The sequence below is a fragment of the Poecilia reticulata genome, linkage group LG14 (genome assembly GCF_000633615.1).
Source record: "Poecilia reticulata strain Guanapo linkage group LG14, Guppy_female_1.0+MT, whole genome shotgun sequence".
NCBI classification, from domain to species: Eukaryota; Metazoa; Chordata; class Actinopteri; order Cyprinodontiformes; family Poeciliidae; genus Poecilia; species Poecilia reticulata.
In genome coordinates this window covers 27,784,886-27,797,487 of record NC_024344.1, presented here as the reverse complement: position 1 = coordinate 27,797,487, position 12,602 = coordinate 27,784,886, and the positions used below count along the sequence as shown (strand labels likewise).

The following is a 12,602-nucleotide window of genomic DNA, read 5'->3' as shown; positions in this document are numbered from 1 at the left end:
TAATAGTAGATGGCAAGTTAAGTTAATTTACCTTACTAATACCAACACTACAGAAGTATAAGAAAGTTGGGCCTGATCAGGAGATTCTAAATTTGTGGGAGCCTAGGTGTGACCAACAAAGAGCACACAATGTATGCTCTACACAATGTAGAAAGAATAGAATTTAATATAGACATTTGTAGATCCACATTGTACAAATAAACAAAAATTGTGCGCTTTAAATAAAAATTTAAATAAAAGAAATAATCCAGTCTTTTTGATGCGTCTGTCAAATGTTCTTTCAAAGTGTGTTTAGTCTTTCCAATGTGTCTGTTAAATGTTTCACGACTGGTGACCAGTCGGGTCACCATCTACCGGTTCACTCTGTCCTCTGGGCTGGGGCTCGCCAGCCACGTTTTTGTGAGGGTGATCTTGATGTCTCTGGGCACGGCAGGTCAAAAGTGCACCATAACAAAGAAAAAAAAACTGACCTGGAACAAGGCCAAAGTAAAGCATCTTAAAATTCAGGATGCTAATATCAATAAAGCTTAAACAACAATTCAAATAGCTCTTTTATCAATTTTGAAGTTTTTCCATGTTGTACAACAATATCATTCCAGTTATCACAGTTAAATATTACCAATACATCAGTAAACTAAAGAAATTAGCTTATATGTGGTAAAAAAAAAAAAAATTTTTCAACATAAAAGTGCCAATAAAGTACATCTATAACACTAAATGTAACATTTAGAATGTGGATTAGAAACCCACATTAGCTCTGACCTACAGAGAACAGAAAGTTCCAAAGTAATGCTAATAGAAGAGCACATTACAGCACCATGACATTAGCATCGTTGAAATATTAAAACATGTGCTAATAGAAAAATAAGTAAAATTACATAGAAAAAACACAGCATACACAATAATAATGAAATATAATCTTACAATACAATTTTATTTTTATTAAATTTGATCAGTTACTAGGTATTTTAGCCATTTTTTAGTGAATTTACTGGGCCAACGGTTGAGCGCGTGCGATCACTCACCGATACTTCAAAGCTATACAACTACCAGGGATTTTTCCGGGCTTCAGCTGTCAGAACAGAAGATTTTCGAGATCAAATTTAAAAAATAAAAACAACCCGGATTTACCATTTTGAATTATATATTCGGCGAAATTATTTGAATATTGTCTTACCAATTTCCAAGATTCTTCATAGAATTTAACACAAACTTCCAAGCTATTAACGGAACAACCGTCAACTCTGAGCTCTCAAGGGTGTCGGAGCAATCTGAGCAAAATCTAAGCACCGCAATTAAAGGTGCGGGACAATCAAACTGATTGGCTGATGTGAAATCAGACTGTGCCAGTTATTGGTTGTTTAATCCGTCACTAAAAGCAATCACTAAGGGGATATTTTACAGGTTTTAAAGATTTTTAGCACTTTTTATCTATATTTCTGAACATATTTACAAACTTTTTTTTACTTTATTACTTTTTAACTCTTATTGTAGAATAAGACATGAAATATATTTAGAGTTTTTAATCTCGTTGTAGAATAAGATATTAAATTAACATCTACCGTATTTTCCGCACTATAAGGCGCTGTTAAGGAAGAATTTTTATATTACAATTAAATTTAGCAAAACTCTGGCTCTGATTCTTCCTGTTGATCCCGGGTTCTCTCGCGTGGCCACGTGTGGGGACARAAACACAACAATGCRTGTTGACGTCACAGAATTACAGAATTTAATCCAATCAGAAGAAAGTATAAGATAGAACAGGAAACTGAAGAAACACAGATACAAACATTGTTACCTGAGACAAGAAGACAAAGAAATATCAAGGACGTCCTTGGAGAAAGAGCTGGTGCAGAAGTAAAATAAATCAGCTTTTTCTTTTGTTTCCCTTGTGCACAAACTTTTATACCTGTAGGTGTGTTTTCCTCTTTAATGTATTCAAATAAGGCGTATCTCTACTTGACCAATTGGAAGGCATCTCTGGCCCTTTTAAATTTAGAAAAAGTCCCGCAATTTGTTCACAAGATCAAACACCTTTTGTTAAATAAGGTAGAAGCAGACTCTCCGAATTCATGGTGGTTTATGGCTTTCACAGATCAGTGTGAAAAGCTAGAACTTCCTACTGATTGTTTCCAGACAGACAAAGAGATCAGAGATCTTGACAAACCATCTGCTTTAACTACAGTAAAATATAGATCAATAGGTCAGACTATGTTATAAATTTTAAAACTAACTTATTTTAAATTAATTTTCTTAACACTATCCGGCTCTACAGCCATCTGGGCCAAGAGAAACAGATGAATGAACCTCACAGGTAGCTGTGAAATTCTGGTTTCTCTTCTGCTCTGCCAGGAACAAACCTTTAATACTGTATTTTAATTCAATGAAAAGTTCTCCAGAAACCCAGTTTGTTCTTCTGCACTCAGCATCTCCAAAGTTTAGTCCTGATATCAAACCAAAAGCAATAGACAATATTAACAGAAAATAATGGAGTACAATTCCTGTTTCTAATTAGGAATTAGAAACAAATAAGAATTAAGACATTCATTCACCATAAACCTAAGTATTTTCTAATACTAACCAAAACATTTTCATTTGATTCTAATATATTCAGAAATAATACAATTTCAAATACATTCATCATTGACTAAATTAATTCTAAAACAGGATAATAGAATTTTCAGTCAAAACATGTTATTAATAACTAAGAAAAATGTCTTACAAATTAAATGTTAGTGATTTAAAACATTTTATGTTATATTCAGTTTTTTGCACCATGTCAGATGTTAGTTCTGGAAGACTTCTCATCCTGGTTACGTGAACCGACCAAAGTTCCCTTTCTCAGAGTAATTCAAGTGATACTGTCCTCCACCTTCCTGCATATGTTAATTTATGACCTGCTGTCTTTAATGATAAGACCCCAGGGGTCTGAGCTGAAATTCTCCTGCAGATCCTCTATTCTCCTTTGTACTTTAAATACTTAACCCAGCAATAGTTCTTCGGGTTTTAAATCACTAATACAAACCTGTTCAAGATTAAGAAATTCGTTCTAAAAGGTTTAAACTGTGTTAAACACTAAAAATAGTCATTTTTCCTCAACAGTGCATAGAATAATAGACGCTACAGTAGAGGCTGGAGTTACGTTATGCATCCACAAGATGGAGCTGCACTAATGGGAATGTCAACTAAACAGTCCGACTCCAGAGAGGAGAACCTTCTGCGACTGGGCCGGGGCGTGGCCGGACGATGGTCACCCTTCTCCGTTCGCCCACAGCATGTTGGTGGAGAACGTGGTGCTAAATGACCTGCAGACGACCTGATTATCAGGTCGGTAGGTAGATAGGTCAGTCAAACTTTATTAATAAATTACAAACCAGCGTTCTGACAACTATCCCAGCATGCACCGTGCGCTTCTTCTTCTATGGGCGATAATGAAGTCGGCGGCTGCTTACCGTAGTTGCTAGACCTGTTGTGGCTCAATATTGGTCCATATATAAGGCACAACAGTTTATAAGGCGCACTGTCGGCTTTTGAGGAAATTGAAGGTTTTTAGGTGCCTTATAGTGCGGAAAATACGGTATTCATTTTTTATTTGTGTTATAACACTGGATTACAAACACATTTGAGCAAAACAATCCTCTATATGCACTGCAAAAACACAAAATCTTACCAATTAACTGACACAGTGCAAATATGTACTGGAACTACAGGGTAGCCCACGAAAAAGTAGCCCAGTTACTATGGTATTACTGACAGCCTTCCGTAAAGAAAGAAAGAACTTGAAATGCCAAAATCTTAACTTCCTCCAAGTTGCCGGACTTAACAACTTGTGACTTTTATCTGTGGGGCAATTTGAAGGGAAAAGTGTACGCTAATAACCAGAGAACCTTTCATCAGTTGAAAGACAATATTCGTAATGCAATTCAGAGCATTGGTGCCCCAGAGTTGCGTCGCATATATGACAAGATGTTAAGGTGCGCCCAAAACTGTATTGACGCACAAGGGGATTATTTCCAGCACTTTTTATAAAGGGCGAGTAAAGATTTTGGCATTTCAAGTTCTTTCTTTCTTTACAGAAGGCTGCCAGTAATACTATAGTAATGCGGGCTACTTTTTCATGGGCCACCCTGTAGTACTTTTTCATCAGTATCAAAGGAATCGACTTAAAACAAGCTGCTAGACTGGGCACCTGTTTGTCCTGTCTTTCGTGGGTCAGAGTACAAGACAAACAATTTTGAACACAGACAACTATGGATAATTTAGAGAAATCAGTTAATCTGACAGTCATGTTTTTGAACTGTGGGAGGAAGTCAAAGTACACAGAGAGAACCCACGCATGCACAGTGTCGGGAAACCTGGTTGGGACTGATTGAGATCTTTCCAGGACACACAGAAAACAGATAACAAAAGCCCAGAGGCAACAAGTAATCTTGAATTATGATTTAATGTTGATTGAAATTTATATAATCTTAATTGTAATAGAAATCCAGAAGAAGCAAATAATTCAGTATTATGATTTGATGTGATTAAAACCTGTGTAATCCTTATTTTAACAATGTACCACTAATCAATGTGATGAATTATGTGAACTTGATTTAAAGAGTAAACGTGAGAAATCATAAATGAATAGTCTTATTCAAGTTAAATGAGATATCTTAATACTGTTTCGCAATAACAGAGGCTGCGTGAGAGCAAGAACTGTGAGTACGGAAGAAACAGGAAGCGGGATAGTGAAATAAGCAAAAGCACCAGATGTTAAGCGCAGATAGGAGCTGCAGCAAGAGTAAAAGAGGAAGTTCAAGAAATGAGTAGGGAAGACGATAACGGTTAACCAAGGTGGTTGACGTCAGGAAAAATGGTGTAATGGGAGATTGCGCAAGCAGCTAGTGCATGCACAACCAAGATGCAGAAGTAGATAACTGTGTAAGTCGCAGATGCGCACACGGCTGAAATACCGAGTATAAAAAGTAGAGGCAGGAGAAGAACGGGGTTCTTTGTTCCAGCAGCGTTTGAGTCAAGACCACAGGAAGATGCAGGATCAAGATTGGAGCTATACTTTGAAACCACGGGAAGGTGAAGACTTCGCGCTGCTCTAGGAAGGAACAAGATCCATTTACCCACAACCCGGGATTCTAATTCGACGTCTGCCTTACTCTCAACTTAAGAAACATCTCAACGATGCCGCAGTAGACATGGAGGATAGACAAAGATCACCTATGGATAAAGAACTGAGCTCATGAAGAATACTCACCAGTTCAACTTTGGATATTCTGAAAAAAGACTCTGCTATGGCAAGATGGGTCCCTGACCATGGAATTTAAAGTTTTCTGCTGCCAAGATCAACTCAGCATCTGAGAAAGAGTGGAACTGCATCCCAAAGCCTCTCTTAAGGTTTAGTGACACAGTATAGGGACTAGAGGGAAGTGTGTTTTCTAAAATTCTTTTATATTTTGATCTTTTGATCTTTGATTGAAGTAGCTGTATGTCATTTTCCCCTGCTAAAGCTTGCTAATAAAATATTAAAGTATACTTGATGCTGTGGACAGTCAAATTAATTAAGTCATAGGGATAGTAATTCTGGTTAAAATAAAATCAATGTTCATGATCCTAGTGAAATGGGGGCTTCAGACGTTTCTTTAGTTATGATAAATAATGACCTTGGGACTCGTGCCGAGTCTCAAGTGCATGTTATTGATAGAGAAAGAGTTACCGTTAACTGGGGTGGTTTCTGGAGTCGGGCTACCACGGGCTATTTGGATGTCTGACCCATTAACTGTAAAAGGTCATAATCTCAGGATCTGAAGGTGGTTAGAGTCTAGACGCATCTTTCTCGCTTCCAGCTTAAACAGAATGCCCTCTACAAACTCATCTGTGGTAATACTCAGGAGGTAGAGGCTTCATGGACTCGTTAGACGAAGAGCTGGTCAGTAGTCAGTCAGTAGGAGTCTGAGAGGAGGTAGGGGTGTGGCTGACTATTGCGTAATAACAAATTGGCGCCCAACATGGGGCCACGGCCCCTGAGAAAAGGCGGGGCCCTAGAAAACTAAGCGGGTAAAACAGGAGGAGAGTTCTGGATAGCTCGCTTAGAGTGACAGCTCTAGGTAGAGTTGTAGGTGACTGAAAGGCCTCAGTCACCACCCTCGCAGTAACTGCACGGCGTGTGGGTGAGGGGAGTTTTACTGAGGATAGTTGACCACGTCCAGGCAGTAAAACTAATAGCTAAAACCGTTTGGATCCATCCCTGCTCCGAGGTACAAGGAGAGGCTTTGGGACAAGCAACTCGAGGACAAAGACAAACATGGAAGAGGAAGAAGGCGCGCGGTCGTACGTGCATGGGATGCGAGCGATCCCACAAGGAAGTGGTGACCACGGCCCAGGAGAGCAAAGCCAGAATGGAGACGAAGGACGATCCCTGTCTAAATCTCTGATCCAGTCGGCCCCAACGGGGATAATTCTGTATGGGGATGGATTTAAGACATGGACCAAAGGGATCCAAAAGCTGTTTTATCTACACCATTTCGGTGACAATGAAGAACAAATAAGCGCACATCTGAAGACGATGCTGGGGATGCAGGACCGCTATAACTGCACCCAGAGAGAACCCAGCATGCACAGGGAGAACATGAAACTCAATGCAGAAAGAACCCAGGCTGGGAATTGAACCCAGGACCTTCTTGCTGCAAGGCAACAGTGCTCTGCGTGTACCTGGACAGATCTCACATTCTCGTACCAGTTTTCATGACAGGTTGTCTGCACTTCTCAGCTCAATGTTTCCTATTTGGCTGTAACTGCGCTCAAATAGCAACAGTAAGTTAGGCCATAAAACATGTGCCTAGAAATTCAATAGCCATTTATGTCTTCAGAATAAGACACTACAGTATCTTCCTGCTCTCTATGCCTTTCAATTCTTAATCTTTTTTAGGTATGTTCATCCACTAATAGATTTCATATTGTATGTTTTCACAGATAGAACTTTATTTTTAGTTGTGAGCATCAGCTGCTGTTTTTCAGTTTGTTGCCACAGGGCAGCAGCACCAAACATGACTTCCATTTCAAAGTGAATCAACTGAACTCTGCTCAGCTGCCACTCCAGCCCCCAACTCCTCATCACTGCTGCCGTCAGAGTGTGATGAAATTGCAGTGGACTCGTCACAGACTGCTTTAGTTTATACCGAGGCTTTGAAGAGTGGCTCAGAAGGAACAAACAAGTCATTAGAGGCTAGTGTGAGCTAAAAGCGCTCTCTTTCACGCTGGACTTTTGTTATTCCCTTCTCATGTGAGTCTGAGCACGAAAGGACTTAAAGTGCTCTCTGAAGGCAGCGATGACACAACATGTGGAAGATTTCATTAGTAAGAGCACATGGAGGGGCTTGTAGACCAGATTTACACAACAGTTTTATGCATCAGCAAGGAGTGCTGCACCTGTTATCAATACAGAGGATACATGCATCTTGCAAAATGATCACATTTTGTCATGTTGAGCCAGTCCAGCCCCTCAGGGACGGCGCACCGAGGGGAGTCAACTCCTGGGACTGTGAGGGGTGGTTAATAAAACCAAGACATTTGTTGTCGTTGTTTGTCCGACAGTGAGTCATTGAAATCCAAAAGTTTGGGCACAATTTCGGCTTCTTCCTGCTGCATGTCAATACATACATGTACCCCAATTTGCAAAAGGCAAATTTGGGTATGCAACCCAAATTTACCTTCTGATTTGCCTATCAGTACGTGAAATTGTAAGAAATCTGTTGATTGAGAATTCAGCGGTATCTAAAGTGTGGCATGGGATCAATTACGGCCCTCTGAATTATTTTGTGCAACCCTCCAAAGTTAAAGCTGCAGTATGTACCTGCAACAAAATGTGTTTTCCATATTTGTTAAAGTTGTCACAATGTTGTGACTGTAATATGAGACTCTTAAAATGTCAAATTCCTTCACCTCCTCCAAGTGCTGATATTGCCATCTGAAGAAGTGCACCACTAAAAACAACCAATCAGAGCTGAGAGGAGTATCTTAGCACTGTCAATCATCTTCTGTATGCTGCTAAATATGTTAATAGCAGAGAAACAACTTACCATTTCAGGAAAACCATTTATCAACTGTCATCAGTGATCATGCTAAGTAGCAGAGAGCAAAGTGGGGTTGAGGGAGGTGTTGTGAGTACAGGAGTGATTGACAGCATTAAAACCTGGGACAAGACAGAGGAGCTAAATGTTTTGCAGGCATTCCGTCATATATTGTCATGGGATAATTACAATTTAATATGTTAAAAACATATATTTTTTATAAAGGCTACATACTACAGCTTTAATTCTAGAAAGGAACAAATGTGGGCTGGAATCACCGGTGGCTGATGCAAATGTACACTTCATCGTTTATAGGGTGACAGTTTTCACACATAAATAAAATCTTCATAAAATAATTTTAAACCAGGTTTCTGCACTCATCTTAATTTTGGAGTTAGGGTTAAGGATAGGGATGCTCAAAAGCAAACCCAAGCAGACCCAATAAAGAAACAACTCAAAAAATGTGAAAACTGTCATCCTGTTTTATACCTCACTATCGTGAAAGTGCTTTTAATGCTCTATATGCACAATTTTCACATTCGTGCTGCACAGCGGCACAGTTGGTAGCAGTGTTGCCTGCAGAAAGAAGGTCCTCAGTTCAAATCCAGGCTCAGTTTCTTTCTGCATTGAGTTTCATGTTCTCCCTGTGCAGGCTGGGTTCTCTCTGGGTACTCTGACTTCCACCCACAGTCCATAAACATGACCGTCATTGATTGATACTGTCAGGATTTGGTTTTTTTCTGTGTGTTTCTCTAGTTGTCTGTATTATTTGGAGTCTCTGTGTGTCCCGTCTGCCTCTTGATTGTTCCCAGGTGTGTCTCGTTCTGTGATTTCCCTCTGTGTATTTAATGCCACCTGTGTCTCTGTGTCTTTGTGGGATTCTTGTCAAACTGTTTGCGGTCCTGTCCGTCTCGTCTGCGACTCTTATGTTCTTTGTTTACCAGTTGTGAGCATTTTCCTTCTGCTCAACTGTGCTGCCTGTTTTTTGGAAAATTTGTAGATTTATCATTAAATCATCATTTTTTACATCAACTCCTTCTGGTCCTACGGCGTCTCTCTCACCACACCTCATGACAGATCTCTCTAAATTCTCCTTGGGTGTGTGCATGCATGGTCCTGTATGTCTCTGTGATGGCCTGTCAACCTGTCCAGGGTGACCCCGCCTCTCACCTGTTGACCACTGGAGATGGGCACCAGTACTCCTTGTGACTAAGGATAAGTGTGTAAGATAATGAATAGATGAATTTTCTGATCCATTTTCTACAAAATTCTTTAGTTTACTATTGAGCAGAAAACACATTTGAAAAATAATTTTTCTGTGGCCTCCAAGTTCTTTCAGCTTCATGATTTTGGCCCCGATGGCCAACTGTGTGGACACCACTGCTCTAGTGTTAAGCACTTTCAGTGGGCATTTTCTCAACAAAAACAGAAAAATAAATTACACACACACACAAAAAGAAAGATTTGTTTTTGTTCAGACTGTCAGTTTCCATCAAAATCAGCAGGGATAATAATAGACAGATGTTGTCTTGTGGTACTTTGAGCACATATATCCCAGGTGTGTCAATAAAATGAAACCCTCAAGAAAAACAGAAAGTTATGTTAACTGACTGAAAGAAGAACTAAGCACAAACTGCAGGATTTCCATGTGGAATGTGAACAGTTAAACTCCTGCTGCTGAGGTAAAAGCTGGAGGCAGATGTGGGAATGCTCACTGTGAGGTTTAGCTTCTGTAAATGAATAAACCTGGGATTTATTTGCTCCAATCTGTGAGATGACTGTGGAAGCTTGGTAGCAAAAAGCGAGGGCGTGTGAGCGCCTCAGAGGCTCCACTCAAGATATTAACTCTGGATCCACATCATTAGTTTTATTGAGAGGTGACGCGCAGAGACAGAGAGCTTCACACAGGCAAAAATGTTCAGAAGAAAATGCCTTTAGTTTAGAAATAACCAGATATTCATGTGGGGAAAATAAATTACCAAGCCAGAGTGTGATTTGTACTGTTACAACTGGGGATCAACTTTTTTTTTTTACAGAATAAAATGTTACAAGGTTACAAGTGAAAACCTCTTTGCAATGCAATCTAGTAATTCATTGGAGATGCATGTTAGCACAAATAAAGTCGAAATGCTTGCTTTGGGAACAAGTTAAGCCAGTGCCATGGAGTCTCAGCTCTAGCACTTTCTTTAAAAATGTTAATATTCGCTTCCCAAGACCACTAAGAAACATTGAGTATTTTTTAGCAGTAATCCCCAACAACAAAGATGCTTAATGTATCCAGGGAATTGTGAGTAGCAAATAGGATATGTTGCATGGTAAAACGTGACTTTATTTTGGTGGTAGGGGTCGAGTTGGGTGACAGGATGGAGTGTGTGTGGTTTATATGTGTGTTTTCAGGTATATATTGCTCAACCTACCCCACACACAGGGTAAGTTGAGCCATCCTTTACAAAGCAAAAATATATTGCGATATATTGGAAAATATAATGCAATACATATTAAACAATGCATTCATACAGCAACTGTGTGAGTGTAAATGAAAAATGGCTCATCTTATCCCAGTCTCCCCTACCATGATCTTAGCTGGAATTAATATTTCTGAATTTTGTTTTTGATTTTTCTCACAACTCTGCCTTACAGGAATTAATTGACGCGGCCATGATGAGTACCAGCCTCAGAGGGATGGCAGGTGGAGTTGGAGGTGGTGCTGTGGCAAGTCTGAGTGGTGGAGCAACAGGACGCGGGGGAGAGAATGGCCGGGTGGTGGCGCACGACTTCCCGAAAGCTGGAGCTCAGGGTTTACCCTGCATGAGCAAAGCAGCAGGGCGCGGACTGTCCTCCACGGGCATGTGACACAAACCTAGCCAGCTGATTGGACACAATTCTCATGTCTTTTCAAAAAGAGATGACTGAAAGAAATATGTCTAGGTTAGCAGACGAGATGAGAGAAGTTGATCAAATAGGTAAACTGAGAAATAAATATTTAATACAATGAGAAATATCAAATCAAAGTTCAGACGTAAACACAGAGTTTTACAAAGCAGGGAAACTAAAGGATGTTCATGTTACACTTAAATGGCCCAAATGCAGCTGAACTTTAATGTACAGAGAGAAAATAAATACTCCACCTGAGCAGCAGTAAGCTCTTGAAGGCCACTGGGCTCAGCATCAACTGGAACTACTTTTTCTACAAACACTGTCTTATACTGAACTCCTCGTCTTCTGCAATAACAGGATCCGATTTTGTTTAAGCTTCATAATGACTGAATTTATGCACCGTTTCTTCTCATCCTTTGATGCTCTTTCATTTTCCTTCTTGTTCAGATTCAAAGACATAGCTGTCTCACATTCACATTTACACCACTCTTCTGAGCCTGAGATGTTTGAGCATGTGAATATTTGAAATGTTTGTTTACTCTGAAACACAGACTGTGATGTAAAACCTGAAGAAAATGTTGATCTAATGAGACGGCTGTCTTGATGATAATATTGTTAAGCTGCAACACACTTGTTAGGTATCTGTACTGTTTTGTTTACTTAGATGAAGGTAAGCCAGATACAGAAACTTCTGGAGACTGATTGTATTCATAACAAGACATTGTTGGCCACGGTGAAACGGAACTTTTGTGTTGAAAATTTTACTAATGTGTAATAATCTCATCCTGAACAGATCAAAAAATCAGCAAAACCCTGCTATATAAACAACAACACATGATATATTACACTACATTTGTATGTCTTTTAATAGAACTAAACAAAAAGAAGCAGTGTACAGAAGGATTCCGTCGACTCATCGACAAGAAGACCCAGTCCTCCTGTGGCTGGAAAAAGTCCAAACCGTCACAGTTCAACCACAATGCTTGACAGTTGTAACAATATGATTTCAAATGTCCTGTGTTTGGTTTTCACCAAACATGATGCTGTGGATTATAGCCAAATGTCTGACTTTTACTCATTTGTCCAAAGAACATTGTTGTGGAAGTTTTGTGGTTTATTGAGGTTACGTTTACACAGCAGGTGTTGACGCTCCATTTTGAATTTAGATTTTTTTTTTTTGCAGGAGTCTCTTTTGCATGATCATTCATACTACTGGATGATACAACCACAATCAGATTTATATGTGAGCAGTTTCAAAGCAACCCACATATCCAAAAAAAGACGTCATACAGCATCAACACACTGCAGAATTTACAGATCCTGCTGGCTATGGGTCAATTTAAAGGGGTGGTATTATGTAAAAACGAATTTTAAGAGCTTGACATCATGCTATAGTGTTGTTCTCTAAACAACAAAATATATGCAGTGTTGCTTTATTTCTTTCATGCCATTTTGAGAAAACTAATCTCCCTTGGTAACCTAGCCTGATAAATCAGCCCCTTGTACTACACTTTGCATTGTGTAGTACAAGGAGGGTCTGGTCTTTCGGCTGTTGAGAAATGATTGCTTCCTGAAAGCTTGTGCTGTGTTGAGGTTTTAAAATGCACCCAGTTGCTAACGTTTGCCCGTGACATACGTATGTAATGCCCCAGTTTGAAGCTA

The 12,602-nt window shown here is 39.5% G+C and overlaps 1 protein-coding gene across 3 annotated transcripts in view; it reads left to right on the top strand.

Moving 5' to 3' along the window:
- The window catches only part of gria1b (glutamate receptor, ionotropic, AMPA 1b), a 192,890-nt gene extending 180,876 nt beyond the window's left edge, over positions 1–12,014 (top strand). For all 3 annotated transcript variants that reach the window (XM_008428690.2, XM_008428691.2, XM_008428689.2), the window contains one exon: positions 10,704–12,014. In XM_008428690.2, coding sequence (XP_008426912.1) covers positions 10,704–10,916 — 213 coding nt within the window. In that variant the 3' untranslated portion in view covers positions 10,917–12,014. The remainder of the gene's footprint in view (positions 1–10,703) is intronic.
- The last annotated feature ends 588 nt before the right edge of the window (positions 12,015–12,602 follow it).